The following is a 15953-nucleotide window of genomic DNA, read 5'->3' on the forward strand; positions in this document are numbered from 1 at the left end:
AATAGCCTCAAATACTCTCCCTGCTTTCTCAAATTTCATATAGGTTAAATTTAACCCGTCATAAAAAAATAACCCTACGGATCCAGATGTGACCACATGCACCAAAACATTTTCCTCTTTGCTAAAATGGTATGCAGCCTTTCAGTACAGGAGGAGGAGAGGGAACTCCTTTAGTCAGCAGAGCCGTTTGGAGGCTGACCACATGAACCTTTAACTTTTTTTGGTGAAGGGTGTGTAGGTTTGGGGAGGATGTGTCTGCAGCCATCGCAAACACCTCTCATCATTCGAAACCCCAGCAGGAAGAAAAAACTGCATTGAGGGATAACATTGACTGACAACACAGTCAATGAGAGAGTATATTAAGAAAGTGTGTGAACTGACAGACACAAATGGCAAAGAATGGGGCAGACATTTTAGTCCAGCAGGCACAGTTTCAAATTGATGAGCAATTGCTCACTGCAGCAAGCAACTAGTGTTGATCTCCCTCCATACAAAGTGCTCCTGAGTGCACACAGGCGTGCACGTACACACATGCAGGACAGTTGGTAGCCAGTAATTATCTCTGGGTGTGTGCTGAGGATAAACGGACAGTTGTTTGAAATCCCATACTGTATTTATCTGTTAAATCTGTCAACCCTGTCCTGCCGTGGGTGTTGCATTCAAACTGAACATACACAGAAGCAAGACTCTCACAAACAACAGATGCACTGAAAACCAAATGTGTGACCTACCAACGGTGAGGCAGATGGCAGCGCAGATCAGGATCTCGAGGTTGGGCAGGCTTGATTAGTTTTTCCAACTTAAAGGCAAACTCTAGTAATACGAAATGCACCAAGCCTGTGTGGTTATAAATGGCAACGAATGTGTTCATCAAAGCAAGGGTGTGGGTAGTGCATCATCTCCAGGGACTGAACCATGTGACCAAAGTAAAACTCACAAGATTTTGACGTCACTTGCGTCTCCAGAAAGTACAGAGGGTCTATTAAACCTAAACAGCTCTGTAAAACACTTTGAAGATTTGAAAAACACAAGTCTTGAAGAACGCTGTAAAGACACACATAAACACACCAGGTCCACACATGTACTGGAAAGCACCAGTGTGTTGTGTATCCAAACTTTTGACATTTCAGAAAATCCTTATAAAAAGGTTTTAAGCCTGGAACCCGGCTGACCGACTACAAGTTGAATCGTGACCGTAAAACATTTGATTCGGAGCAAATTACATTGGTGAATGGAAAAAGGGTAAAGGTACAAGGCTCTGTGCATAATTATTTTAAGAGTGAAGAAACTACATATACCATAAATTGTGGCTGATTCCTTTTCAACGACTTAGCGCACTTCATGAATTTATACTTGTGTGATTTTCACCCCTTTTGACTCTTTTCCTCATCTCAACCCCCCCCAGCCTGTTAGAAAGGGAAATCATGGTTGCTCTTTGGTAAACTTAATGTAACACTAAATGATCTGATCATAGCTGACGTGATTTTCGTGGTTGTGGTAAACATATACGGGGTAACAGCAATCTCCACCAACCAGAGACGTCACTATTTTACCTGAGGAATGTGGTTAGTGTATTATTTCTCTATGACATTGCAAATAAAAACACTTTTTTCTTATAATGCAGTTGATATACACATATGTGGCTTCTACAGAAGCATACAACATAGTGTAACGGACTGGTAGTTAGGTTTATGTTCTGTTTGACTGCTATGTGGTCGTTATGACTTATGTTCGGCTAAGTACACTGTGTTCAATAAGTACTGAGACGTCCTGAGGGTCAGTGAACAGGTCGGGGGCATGTGACAGTTCTAGACCAATGGCTGTGGGGTTGTGTGGGAGGACAGGCTCTCATTGGCTGGTTTGTTGGTGGTCAGGGGAGAATGAGGAAGGGGAGTGAAGAAGACGAGGTTGTTGTTATAGCGAGGAACAAGAAGTGTGACATGTACGTGTTGACTTTAATAAAGTTACAAATAAGAGAAGAAGTTCCGTGACGTCTTTGAGGCAGGGACGCTTCAATAGGTCCACAATCTCGTGGTAAGTCTACCTTGGATACTTACGATATTATGCCAATCCATGAGACACAAATATATATTTTGGGTCAGATTCTGAATAATCCTGATCTCAGAACAGTGTGAGAAGTCAGTGTTCATTTAGTCTCTGGGAGGACAGGAAGATGTCCTTTTATCCAACTTAATTACAGGCTTAAAATAAACGCTCAGAACTAAGGCTTCAAGCTGCCTTCCAACCACTCCTGAGCGCGCACGCACGCACGCACGCACGCACGCACGCACACGCGCACAATGAGTTTCATTAGAACTGGACTGTGTAGTAAAGTAGCTACTTCCTGTGCAATGACGAAAGAGGACACTCAGCACAAAGGGAGTTGTCATGGTAATATATGTGGACAGAAATGTCACACACACACTGAGTGGATAAAAAGCCATGTGGTTCCGCTGCCAGCTGACTCTGTGACCAGTCCACCTGGTAATTTGGCCAAAAGGCTCTTGAGTGTCTGAAATCACTGTGTTTAAGAGGACCTGCTTAGAAGGAGCTTTGCTTGAAAGATTTAATTCACCTCATCAAAGCTCTTCTGAACAGCATCACACCCTACTCATGTTGCCACTGAACATCACCCATGTTTTACTGTATTGCTTTGCTTCACTGCTGCTGAGCCTTTAACCACACACCTACATACAGTGCAGTAGATGAAGTAGTTGAAAGGTTCCTTGAGCACTAACACATGATGGAAGGTGTAAGCCCTCTACAATGACAACAGGACACACAGCATTCAGAAGTAATTGCAATGCTGCGCTCAGAACTGATGAGGTCAGCACCATCCGGCTCTAGTAGACAGCTTTTACCATAATTCAAACCCAAATGGCATACAATTAGAAGAGTCATACCTGGCCATTGGGCTACTCATACAGAAACCCATAACTACAATTTACTGTGAAAAAAATCTAGATACGCCAGTAAAAACTGCTATAAGCTTAAATGTGTCCTCATGGTCTAATTGTAACTAAAAAGACCATAGTGCAATCTTTTACATCATACCCTTCTATTAGGGAGAAATTAAGAAAAATTATGAGATACGTTAGCAAAAACACAAACTTAATGAGAACTTGCAGATCAAAAGTATTCAATACTCCACTTAAGATAGAAAAACTCTAACTTTACTCCTCTGAACACAGGGACATGTGAAAGGTTGTTTACTTCTGACGCAAAACTGCTGTGTGGACAGCATTTTCAACACTAGTATATAAGTGTTGATATAGGGATGTTTGTGGAAGCGATCAGGTGATGTTTACCCACATAGTCCTCACAGCATGTATAAAAAACATCTCTGGTTCAGAGAAAATGTCGTTTTAGACATTCTGAATCGTCGTAGTAGAAAAAGCAAGTGTTATTATTAACTTTAACAATGGTCCTGTTGTGTTGTGAGCCGGCAAACAAGATACCAGGACACTGACACTGGAGCAGCTAAATGCATTTCAGCAACACAAGGGTTCAGCCGGGGTGATACACACACCAAGGAGAAACATAGTCTAGCTACCAGCCACACCCAAGACATCAACAACTGTGGACAGCAACCCACAGTTGTTGATGCTGCAGCAAAAGGCCTCGTCACTTTCTCCTCTGCAGTAACCAACTATTGCATTATGCTTTCCTTCAGATAGCTGCGTATTTACAGTGCACGGCAACGTATGCAGGCCAATTTCCACCAATGAAAGAAAAAAAGGGTCAATTATGAGATAGTAAACCATGGTTATGAGATATTAAGTTGATATTTTGAGTTAGTAGGTGATTATTTTAAGATACCAAATCATTATTTAAGAAACTAAGTTGTTATTTTCAGTTAGCAAGTCATTTTCTGAGATACAACTTATAATGGAGATACTAACTCATTTTTGAGTTGGTAAGTCATCATTTGGAGTTAGTAAGTCATCATTTTGAGTTATTAAGTCATCATTTTGAGTTGGTAAGTCATCATTTTGAGTTGGTAAGTCATCATTTTGAGTTAGTAGGTCCTCATTTTGAGTTGGTAAGTCATTATTTTGAGTTGGTAAGTCATCATTTTGAGTTGGTAAGTCATTATTTTGAGTTGGTGAGTAGGGTAGTCACTTTTTAAGTTAGTAAGTCATTACTTTGCATTAGTAAGTCATAATTTTGAGTTGGTAAGTCATCATTTTGAGTTAGTAAGTCATCATTTTGAGTTGGTAAGTCATCATTTTGAGTTAGTAAGTCATCATTTTGAGTTAGTAAGTCATCATTTTGAGTTGGTAAGTCATCATTTTGAGTTAGTAAGTCATCATTTTCGAGTTGGTAAGTCATCATTTTGAGTTATTAAGTCATTATTTTGAGTTAGTAAGTCATCATTTTGAGTTAGTAAGTCATTATTTTGAGTTGGTGAGTAGGTTAGTCACTTTTTAAGTTAGTAAGTCATTACTTTCCATTAGTAAGTCATAATTTTGAGTTAGTAAGTCATTATATTGAGTTGGTGAGATAGTAAGTCATTATTTTGAGTTGGTAAGTCATCATTTTGAGTTGCTAAGTCATCATTTTGAGTTATTAAGTCATCATTTTGAGTTAGTAAGTCATTATTTTGAGTTGGTGAGTAGGTTAGTTACTTTTTAAGTTAGTAAGTCATTACTTTGCATTAGTAAGTCATAATTTTGAGTTAGTAATTCATTATTTTGAGTTGGTGAGATAGTAAGTCATTATTTTGAGTTGGTTGAGAAAGCTTCTTATTATAACGACTTACATGATGTTTTTTTTAAACAAAGTGGCAGACATGGGCGTCCATGGTGAAGAGACTGTGAACAGGTAAATAGAGAGCAAACACGGTGTGGCTGCTGGAAGCCTCTCTCTGTTGCCAGTACTGACTATAGGCTGCACATGCTTTTCAAGTGATGCTCATATAAGCATTTTGAATAGGCTGGACCAAACTATATTGGAGTTACTTTACTGTGCAATGACAAACTGAAAGAATAAAACTCAGTACACAGATATGCAGCAGCTCCTCTGCAGATTTACAATAATGAGCCATATGGGATGAAATAGCGTGTTCACAGGAAAAGTTAAAGGACTAAACCGCAGATGTGTTTGAGCTCCAGACACGTCCCGTTAAATTAAAGGAGGTAAAACATGTTACTAGTGGACTCACCCGGAGGTTGTGGAGGACTCGCTCATCATCGCAGTGATTTGACGGTTCTTCAGATGTGAGCGGTTCGACTCGGGCTGAGCTCCCCGAATTAAAAAAAACCCCGCTGCTGCAGTTAAACTCGACGGGAACGCACCATACTACCACCTGCGAGTAAACACAGGGACATTCAATTAACTCTATACTCTTCCAGAAGCTTCCCACCAGCAGGAGCACTTTGCTTTTTTCAAGCGAAGAACAAGTTAGAATTGTCTGCCCCGGGTCCAACAAGTGTCAGTGCGCAGAGGCGACAGCACGAAGACCGCAGAGTGTCCGCAAACACCGCGGCGGCCACGGCAACAAGCAGCACATGTCCGCCATCGCTGAGGTAAACTCACCTGAGTCTGAACCGTGTGTCCGAGTCATGGAGTCAGTCACTTGTCAGAGCCGCTTCATGTCATTTCACTAAACCACCGGCTGGGTTCTCCTCCGGGCGCCGTCAAACCGGATGGTTTGTTGTGCACTTCTTCCTGTGAGGCGTTTCAAAATAAAAGCCCAGACACGAAACCGCACGACGAAACGCCCCTTCGTTTCCTCTCTTTGAGAAGCTGATAGATAGATAGATAGATAGATAGATAGATAGATAGATAGATAGATAGATAGATAGATAGATAGATAGATAGATAGATCGATAGATAGATAGATAGATAGATAGATAGATAGACTATTGAATCCACGTGTAAGCCTCCATATGGAAAACTATCAAGCATAAACCTGATCGGGTGACAGATACAGACCAGGATTTTATCAAGTACGATTACAGCCATTGCATCCTGTCTTAATGTTAAACCCATTCATATTTCAGCCTCACACACTTAGCTTACTCCAGCTCTCCCAAGAGGCGTTGAGGCGCGACTTATTATTTATTCTGAAGGCGATGCCGCTAGGTTTCCTGTGTCCTTCAGCTGCGGAGTCTCCAGCTTGACGCAGCTCTCCGCCGCCCCTCCTTCGTCAGCAGCTCTCACGTCAATCATCCTCACAGGGAGTTCACCGAGCGCCAGCTGGAGGGCGACGACCCCACTGGGGGCTGCACACCACACCACCACACACACACACATAGATACTGTCTATAAACACACAGAAATATTGTGTATAATGTCTATATATACTGTCTATAAATACACACACAGATACTGTATATTCAAAACTCTATAAACTCTGCACAACTGAGCTGTCGTTCTCCACCGCTAGATGTCACTCAGAGACCAGTCTTAAGATTTTACTGATGACACATACAATGTGTTGGGTGCCATCCATGAGGTTAGATACTTGGCAGCCACCAGAGATGAGCAGCATTAACATCATTTTTTTTATAATATAGGGTAAATTATAAGAAAAGAAGACAAGAGACTAACGAGGATGTCTTTACAACAGCATAGTATGTTGGCTGAGAGAGCTCAACGCACTGCAAATTAAGATAACACATGCAAGTATGAAAAACACATACAAATTAAGAAAACAACTTCATCAATTCGCTGACATATGTGCTGCAAAAAGTCACAACACACGCAAATACTGAAACGCACTGCAAATTGCTGCAAAGTTCCATCACCACTGACGAGTAGCAGACTTCAATAACTTCACAAAGCACTGAACTACAGCCAGGTTCATCACGGAGTCTTAATTTGTTTCTTTTATTTGCATGTGTTTTTTTATTAATATAGTTAATATCGTGAACATTTTTAAAAAAGAAGACAAGAAACAAACGAGGATGTCTTTAAAACAGCATAGTCCCTCAATGTGGAGGTTGTACCCTAATACCTTCACACTGTTTCCAACTGCCTTTTGAAACTACTGACTTTTGGTGGCAATAGTGATTTTACATCAATTGAAATCTCTGACCGATATTGAGACATTTTAGTCAGTTGAAGGATGAGATGAAACCCTCACCGATGATGTGCACTCTGCTCATTCATGTCAATAGGTTCGATCTAATTTACAGGGCAGTTATTTTGTATGTTCTTCTGATTTGTCATTGATTTAATCAACATGCAAAGAAGGAAGGGTTGTTGCCTTTTATTATTTATTTATTCGTTTATTTCATTGCATTAAAAGGAATGTTAAGTTGGTCAGGGTTAAAAATGTTAACAATTAATTATTTATATTATATTATATTATATTATATTATATTATATTATATTATATTATATTATATTATATTATATTATATTATATTATATTATATTATATTTTTCAGGGAAAAGATTAGGATACTTTAATGTGACATATACTGAACTGTGACGTATCATTATAAATGAGTAGAAAAGACCTTTTAACTCAATACTCCCTCTCACTTTATGTGTATATCAACCAGTGTGACAGTAGTCTAATATTTTTATGATCAAATTTGTAATGGTGAGACCTAACCTTTGTATTAGTTTTTGCTGTGAACATTTCGGGAAACTGTGAACACGTGGGCTATTGATAAGGATCTCAAATTCACACTGAGGCCAGTACAGGAAACACCATCTGCATGTTTTGTTTCTGTGTCACTGTTCATTAGCAGACTGCTGAAGTTGGTTCATGGTTGTGAATTGGATCGATTTGTTTCCAAAACATTATAGACAAAGAGGGGAAAAAAGGAGCCGTGAGGTGCAGCCACTGATTACCTGACGGGGAAAGGCATCACTGAAATCTCACCATGTCAGGTGATTGCATTTTAACAGATTTACAAACTACAGAATATCTATAGCTCTATGTTGTTGTTGAATATGTGACGATGTGTGATGTTTGAGGGTTAACACATTTCATCTAACTTTTATATCCATCATCTATATACATATTTATATCCATCATCTATATGAATTTCAAATTAGAAATACAGTATGCATTGTTATTTCCTTTGCATTTGGATTTTTACCAAACAATGTTTTACGTCCTGAGATTAAGAAAAATACAATTTTGTGATAATGTTTAGTGCATTGTATAAACATTGCTCTTTATAAGAATGTTGCCTCAATTTATACTCAGAATTTCAAAAACACTGTAGTTTATATGTCACGTGAAACTTTTAAAAATATCATGAGCCAAGCAGGCAAAATTAAATACAAATATTTGTTGCAAGTTTGAATCATATAATAGTTTAAACCATTAAATCATTAGGAATTGTTAATGTTCAATATATAGATTCGTCTTGAATTGGTGTTTTTAAGTTCATTAAAAATTTTAGAATAAATTTAAGTTCTTCCTCTATTTTATCTCCCCCTTGAAGAGTGACGTGTAGGCGTGACCAGTGTTTCCAACAGGGGGAGTAAGTTACTTATAAAAACCAGCAGGTGGCGTGATTTCATTATCAATTGACGTTGAAGGGCTGATTTACCCAAATTCCAAAACATCACACTTTGTCACTCGCAGAAGCAAAACTCCAAGTATATAGTTTTGGTTTTATTGCAGATAGGTATAGTCAAATTGATTTTATTTATTTGGTTTTACTTCTGTTTGCCAATTCTAAAATGTCTGCCTTCACGCCAAAACAGTTGTTCGACCACTTTAGAGTTACTGTAAATGTTTGTGTTGAAAAGATAAACTGAAAGAGGCATTTAAAGCTGTTAACACCGAAAACTGAACAGAATTTTTGTTTAGAGGCAACTTGACCATTTGAATGTTGCCTTTTTAATTCTATCTTACTGGATCATACTGAAGTTACACCTAAAATAAGTTGCATGATCCAAATAACAAGTCTATCTCTGCAGATACTGGAATACCGCATATTGGAACCACTGCCACCCAAACATATGAATATTATTACAACGAAAACAACACCCCGAACTCTTGCGACGATGTGGACTTGAAGGAATTTGGAAGTGTGTTTCTACCCACGCTGTACAGTTTGGTTTTCATTGTGGGATTTCTAGGTATGTATATGTGTGTGTGTGTGTGTGTGTGTGTGTGTGTGTGTGTGTGTGTGTGTGTGTGTGTGTGTGTGTGTGTGTGTGTGTGTGTGTGTGTGTTTAAAGGGTGGATCTGGAAGCTGTAACATATCTGTGAAGTTTCTCGTTCATACAAATCATGGTATCTTCAAGAGTTGTACATGTTCACAAAGGCAAATACACCTGTTTATGACGATGTTTCACCTCTCATCCAAAAGATTTCTTTAGATCCAACTGACTGGTGGGAGGTTTTAGGTAACAGGTAAACCCTGTGGGTCTTTACCTAATCTGAGAGTTGTTATGTTAAACACGCAGGCCAATGAGCCCCCCCGCAAACTGGTGGGTTGAGTCAAGGTGTGAATGGCTGTTGCTAAATCGTAGACCCACCCTGTTGGAGTGAAGATGGGTAGTGAACTGTCTGGATGGAGACCATAAGACAGGATTTTAGGTGACTGAAAGTTGATGCCTTAGGCCAGAAACAAAAGAAAGACCAGTTCTTTACATGGAGAACTCTTGAATAGTTGAACCCGTTGAAAGTCAGATAAAGAAACCATGAGACAATGTTCAACAGTGTCAGGGAACCACCAGATCAGAACAGAAGTGAGACCGATACGAATGTGAAGGACAGTATTGAAAATCACTGACAAATGGACACAGTCTACAACTAAAACAACAATCTGCAATCAACACACCCAGTGTCCTGTGTGTTTGTATAAATCAGGGAGGGCTTTAAAATGAATACCCTTGGGAACTCAATTCACTTGTGTGGACATAAAAGAAGAGGGTTAGGGTTAGGGAGTATTAAATTATCTCGATGACGCCTTGTCGACTGGGTAGTTAAAATGGAGAGCCAAAGGCAATGTCAGTCAAAACAGTAGCTCTCCATCCCCAAATCATGTCTTGGACCTTCAGGCTCAGCCTCTCAGGGTTGATCCAGGGTGAGTTGTCCATGTTTTTGGTTTCAGTTTTGGGGATTTCAGTCCAATCTCTGACTTATATTCCTGTATTTGAAGTGCAGTGCCAGCTCAACTTCTAGATGAGAGATTTTTTTACTTGAAGCTGCATCTTGTGGAGGGGGAGATCAGGATAAACCTTATGACCTCTAGGTTTCAGACCAAGACAGTTGGGTCGAGGCATCTAGGTGGGTTGGTCAAGGCATTATGGGCTTGAGGAGCTATTTTCGTGGGTTGTCCAAAAGAGGGTTTTAAACTTCTGACCCTCTAGGATTTTTGTTTGTTTGTTTCAGACCGAGGTGGTAAGGATTGATCATGGTTGAGTGGTTATGGTAAGGAAAGTGGTGGTTAGGGTTAACGCTGGGGCAAGTCTCCAAGAAATATACATACAAGGGTTAGGGGTTCGGGCTGTCTATGTATTTTTACTGACCAAAGTAAGTTTGTGTGTGTGTGTGTGTGTGTGTGTGTGTGTGTGTGTGTGTGTGTGTGTGTGTGTGTGTGTGTGTGTGTGTGTGTGTGTGTGTGAGAGAGAGAGCGAGAGAGAGAGAGAGAGAGAGAGAGAGAGAGAGAGAGAGAGAGAGCATTACTCTAGGGCCTTTGGTATATTAGCACAATATATCGTGTTCTGGCCGATTTAATGTTTTTTTTCCTGTCACCTAAGGTAATGGTTTAGTGGTGTGTGTCGTGGTGAAACACCGCAACAGTACCACCTTGACAGACATCTGCCTTTTCAACCTGGCTCTCTCCGACCTCGTCTTCCTGCTCACACTGCCTTTCTACGCTCACTACTCCAAGGTCAGCCACTGGCCTTTCGGGGACTTCATGTGCCGTTTCATCTCAACCTGCCACCACGCAGGCTTCTTCAGCAGTGTCTTCTTCATGGTTGCCATGACGCTGGACCGCTACGTGGTCATCATGCACACTCACAGGGTGGCAGGTTATCGCACGCTGAGGGCAGGCGTTGTTCTCAGCACGTCCATCTGGCTGCTGAGCCTGTGCGTCTCTCTTCCAGCCTTTATCTTCACAAACGTCACAAATCAGTTTAACAACTCAATTTGTGACGATGACAAGGAAAACAGTACCTGGGAGGTTTACAACATCTTTGCGACAAATATACTGGGTCTCGTGATTCCCTTGCTGGTGATGGTAGTTTGCTACTCCAGGATAATCCCTACACTGGTAAACATGAAGAGTGCGAGGAGGCACCGTGCCGTGAAGCTGATCATCTCTTTAGTGGCTGTCTTTTTCTTACTCTGGGTCCCATTTAACATTTGCAATTTCTTGCTCTTTCTGCAGTCGACAGGCATATTGCCGGACGAATGCAACTTTGACACAAATTTAAAGCTATCAGTTATAGTGACCGAGACCTTTGCTTACACTCACTGCTGCCTGAATCCCATCATATACGCCTTTGTTGGACAGAAATTTATGAAACGAGCCTTGCAGCTGCTGGGGAAGTGGGTTCCTGGGATTCGTTCTTGCTCCAGCAGAGATTTGTCAGATAGAACTTTCAGGAAAAGCTCTGTCACGTCCAGGTCCTCTGATGTCACCCACACTATTGTCATTTAGCAGGTGGAGGGCAGATGTGATACAGTTTATGGACACCATAAACCGCCAATGTGTTCACCCCTGTCCATTTCTTTGATGGTTTGTTTGTAAGCTGTAAGATTGGACAAAACAACAGAATGGATTTCCACAAAACTTAATGAAAGGATGTTGTATGGGTCATGAGAGAACCCATTCAATTTTGGTGCAGATCCAGAATTGTTTATTTTAACTTTCTTTAACCTTATGAGATTGGTAATTTTTCAACATTTCATAGATCTTGATTTAAAAGAAATCTGGCACAAATAGGGGACTGATATCTATGAGCTTGTGAAAATGTGGTGCAGCTTGATTGGATTTAAGGGGACTGCTTGGCCATACTAGTTTATTATGTTTTTATCCAGGCTCCCTCAATTGTCTATCCAGGATTTTTAAAATTCAAAAATGTGTAAACTATTACAGCTGCCTGTACCTGTAATTATGATTATTGTTTAGACCTTTTTGATACCATTTTCAAATAAATCTTTGCACTGTGATATATTGTATTGATTAGACAATAAGATGTTAGCTGACAGGCCTGTCAGTTTAAAAATAATCCAAGTGAGAGCTAAATCATCAGCATCATCATCTCCTATACGTTCACAGGTTTACTGAATTCAATGCAGTTATGCAGATATAGTCGAAAAATTTAACTGCACTCCAATCTTGACAGAGAATGCCGTTTAACCACAATGTTTGTTTCTCTGTGGCCGATGTGTCGGGAAAGGATGTGTCGGGACACTTTTTTGTTCCTTTTCACACATTTTTATGAAGTCTGCAAGTTGGCGAAGAAATATTAATAATAAAATGCTGACATTTGTAAAAAAGCAAAGTTCTCTTTTTTAACATGTGTTCTTTTTATTTTTTACTTTTATTGTAAAAAAATTGTTTTATTCAACTATTTGATGATGACTCAAAGGTGAAACTAACAGTGGGTTGTGTTGCATCTAATAAACAAAGGTTGTTGCTTGTTATAGATCTGAAAGTGTTGATGTGTAAGAAATGTTGGTTCAAACATGTAATTTTAGATAATTCTTTTCAGTATTATATTATATAAGCGTTTTAATCCATGAATACATTCTCCTTTTTATCTCAGTTAATTTTAGTGATGTTTTTTTGCATTAAATTCTGCTTAAGGCCCAATTGCTTGTATTGATAGTTAAATTGTGTGGTTTTGTTTTGCAAATGAGATTATTAAATTTTTATACATGTCATCTCCATTCCTTTCTGAACAATAACCAAATAACTTTTGCATTGTAGTTTATATTGGAAATTAAATCAATGAATTCATTTTATTTGTATAGCCTATATTCACAAATCACAATTACCCATTACCCTTTAGGGCAGAGGTCACTAACAGGCGGACCTACAGCCAAAACAGAAGGTTATGATTTAAAACCTGACGGGGCGCTTCTATTTGTAACCGGCGCAGCTTTTGTAGTCTTTACGGTAGTGGTTTAGCGGATGAGGAAACGCACAGACCAATTGCATGCGAGTTAAGCCATCCCACGTGATACTACTCAGCCAATCAAGTCTGTGCATTCCAGGCGGTAAACATTGCGACTCTACAGTGCAGACAGATGAGAGAGGTAGAGGCAAGTTACACATCGTCACCCTCTTAAACTAATGGCCCAAGTCATTTTTTCAGGTTTTTCAGAAAACACAAAAATGTTTACCAAATATTGAATATATGATATTTATTAATAATTTCACTCCAAAAGGTTATGACAATAGATGACTATTGCCACACTAATAACAATGTCTGTCAATTATGTACAGTAAGAGGAATAAATGACTTAAGCAATTTTAAACCTTCAACTCTGTCAACAATAAAGCATAACTAACAAACTAACTAAACATAATGCTGAGGAGGCATGTGCATCTCCTCACTTCTCCCTCCAGCTCTTCTTTGCTGGGTTCTTGACTGATGCCTATTAATGTGGTAAATTGTCAAAGAAGTGATGACACTCAACGGGCATGACGTGTTTCATTGACTGGAGGTCCTGGAATTTTCTCTCCTTGATTGGCAGAGCACATGGAAACATTCGTATCCATGCTATCGGCTCATTTGGCACCTGTACCCTTTGTGGCAGTGCTTCCCACGCAGAGTCCTCCGAGAAGGACAGCTTGAAATGGACCTTGCCTTCACTAAACTGAAGAGCCCGCAAGTGATGCACAGTCAGATCTCCAGCTTTTTTGCCTGGTCTGATGCTAATGAAGTAAGATCCATTCATTTTCAGGAACTCATCACGCTTGAGCACCTTCACATGGTAAGGTGATGGCCTGATTCTTGCAGTCTGGAGTATGATGACATAGTCTCTCGGGGTGAAGATATCCGTAACTATTTTGCGTTCAATAGTACTATGCATGCTGTCACACTCCATTTGTGTGTGCCCTGCAACAAGGTATTTCTGTGTTATTAGTACCCCATATTTCCTTGCAAGCTCAGAGAATGCATTCGCCACACATGCATTGCGGTTCTGATAACCGCAACCGTCGCTCCACACTATGATCTCCTTGAGTTCTGGATGGTCTTTGATCACACCTTCAAAATGGCGATATTGAAGTTGTGCAAATACCTCGCTATTCAGGTCGCCCTCCGATTCGTCCCAAATGTAGCAGTACCCTTCCTTTGATCTCAAGTCGAAGAGGGTAAAGTTATGGACCTGCAGTTTCGTTTTGTAATACAGGCTGCTGGCTTGGGTTTTTGGACACAGCAGCACAGCTTGCAAGTCCATTGTCCAAACCGACTTCTCATTATTCGCAGAATCCTTGTCACAGGATTTCTCTTGCCTCGCTTCATCTTTCTGGGTGACATGTGCATCATATTCGGCCTTACTGATATTCCCATGCTTGAATGAAACACAAACATCACACTGATCTTTTCGCGGAATGAATACGGAATACTTCTCTTCATGGAACATATCTGTGAAATATCGTATTCCAACGGCCCTCACTCCAGCAGTTGCAGCTGCCTGTTGATATTCCCGATGTAGTTGGGAGATGGTTGTGCCTGGTTGAAGGAACCTCTTGTCTTTGTAGGTCTCTGTGCTTCTGCAGTAGTGTGAATCAACAGTGGGCAGGTCCCTCAACCAGTCCTTAAGGAAATCCTTGACATCGGTTTCAAGCTTTGCATGATTGCCACTCTTAGGTCCAGATGTAGACGGCGGCGCTGCTGCTTGTTCGTCATGGTCGATGGTGACTTTGTTCAGCCAGTGTGTAATGGTTCTTTCAGGGAGACCAAGTGTAGAGGAAAAAAGTGCCTTGCACACTTTGAGACTTGTTCCATCTTGAAGCTTCAGTTGGTAGGACAATGATGAATTGCGTCGGGATCCCTCAGCAACTTTCTTTTGCTTTATTTTAACCTTGGTGGCCAAAGTGGTGACGTATAACCGACGTTCTTCCCAGGTGTTCATTGCCCAAATCTTCTGAAATATCCACTGCCGCTGCTCTTCTGTAATGACTTGGCAGTCTCGAGTTGAGACTCGCTGACATAACTTCGAGTTGCAGGGAGGACCCATAGCCTTTAAACTTATTTCTTTGCCACCTTTGCTCTTGTATGACATTCCTTTGAGACGTTTCTCCTTTGAGACGTTTCTCCTTGGATGCTAGCTTCATGGACTTAGCTATTTTGCTGACTAAAATGCTGACTAAAAGACTAAATAACTATGCAAAATTTATAGCCTAGACTATATTATAGTAAACCTCATCACTTACCAATAGGGGACGAGCCCTGAATCATGGAAATAACTTCAGCGGCTAGGTAGATTTTCATTCTTCTTGATGCAGCCGCCATCTTGAAAAGCTTGTAAAATTGCCTAAGTCACATTGTCTTTTGACTTAGGCAAAATAAAACGGCCTAAGTCACACTCTTGACATAGGCCATTATACAACAGGGGTAGAATTGCATGATCTGTTCAACTGAGGATGGAGGCGATTTTACCAGAGGTGGCAAGCATCATGAGGAGATGATTTAGGCAAAAAAATCATTTTTGTCAAAAAATGACTTAGGCCATTAGTTTAAGAGGGTGACGACATGAAAAGACGATAGAAAGAAAAAGAAAGATAGCGATACAGGTAGAGAAAACAAAGGGAGAGATACAGAGGAGTGAGACGGATAAAGGGAGAGAAACAGAGGAGTGAGCTGGAGAAAGTTGAGAAACAGGAGTAAGCTGGAGAAAGGGAGAGAAACAGAGGAGTGAGATGGAGAAAGGGAGAGAAACGGAGGAGTGAGCTGGAGAAAGTTGAGAAACAGAGGAGTGAGACGGAGAAAGGGAGAGAAACAGAGGAGTGAGACGGAGAAAGGGAGAGAAACGGAGGAGTGAGCTGGAGAAAGTTGAGAAACAG

The 15953-nt window shown here is 40.4% G+C and overlaps 2 protein-coding genes across 8 annotated transcripts in view; one reads left to right on the forward strand and one right to left on the reverse strand.

Moving 5' to 3' along the window:
* cobl (cordon-bleu WH2 repeat protein) overlaps positions 1-5672 on the reverse strand; it is a 57443-nt gene extending 51771 nt beyond the window's left edge. For 5 of the 6 annotated variants that reach the window (XM_035164140.2, XM_035164138.2, XM_035164139.2 and 2 more), the window contains exons 1-2: positions 5539-5644; positions 5165-5308 (exon numbers count right to left, since the gene is read on the reverse strand). In XM_035164140.2, coding sequence (XP_035020031.2) covers positions 5165-5193 — 29 coding nt within the window. In that variant the 5' untranslated portion in view covers positions 5194-5308; positions 5539-5644. Of the gene's footprint in view, positions 1-5164; positions 5309-5538 lie in introns of all 6 variants that reach the window. The other variant, XM_035164137.2, reaches the window with a different exon arrangement.
* ccr2 (chemokine (C-C motif) receptor 2) lies at positions 1880-12820 on the forward strand. 2 transcript variants are annotated; one of them, XM_035164142.2, is made up of 4 exons: positions 1880-2034; positions 7765-7848; positions 8893-9054; positions 10684-12820. In XM_035164142.2, the coding sequence occupies exons 2-4, from the start codon at positions 7842-7844 to the stop codon at positions 11589-11591; spliced, it is 1077 nt and encodes a 358-aa protein (XP_035020033.1). In that variant the 5' UTR covers positions 1880-2034; positions 7765-7841; the 3' UTR covers positions 11592-12820. The 2 variants fall into 2 exon arrangements, with proteins under 2 accessions (XP_035020033.1, XP_047196878.1); XM_047340922.1 differs by lacking the exon at positions 1880-2034 and having other exon boundaries at positions 7546-7848.
* The last annotated feature ends 3133 nt before the right edge of the window (positions 12821-15953 follow it).

Source organism: Hippoglossus stenolepis, chromosome 8 (genome assembly GCF_022539355.2).
Source record: "Hippoglossus stenolepis isolate QCI-W04-F060 chromosome 8, HSTE1.2, whole genome shotgun sequence".
In the NCBI taxonomy this organism is placed as follows: domain Eukaryota; kingdom Metazoa; phylum Chordata; class Actinopteri; order Pleuronectiformes; family Pleuronectidae; genus Hippoglossus; species Hippoglossus stenolepis.

Bases quoted from the DNA above. Each gene is read 5' to 3' on its own strand.
- ccr2 (XM_035164142.2), top strand. The intron at 9,055-10,683 runs GTATGTATATGT...CTGTCACCTAAG, and splicing joins TTTCATTGTGGGATTTCTAG to GTAATGGTTTAGTGGTGTGT.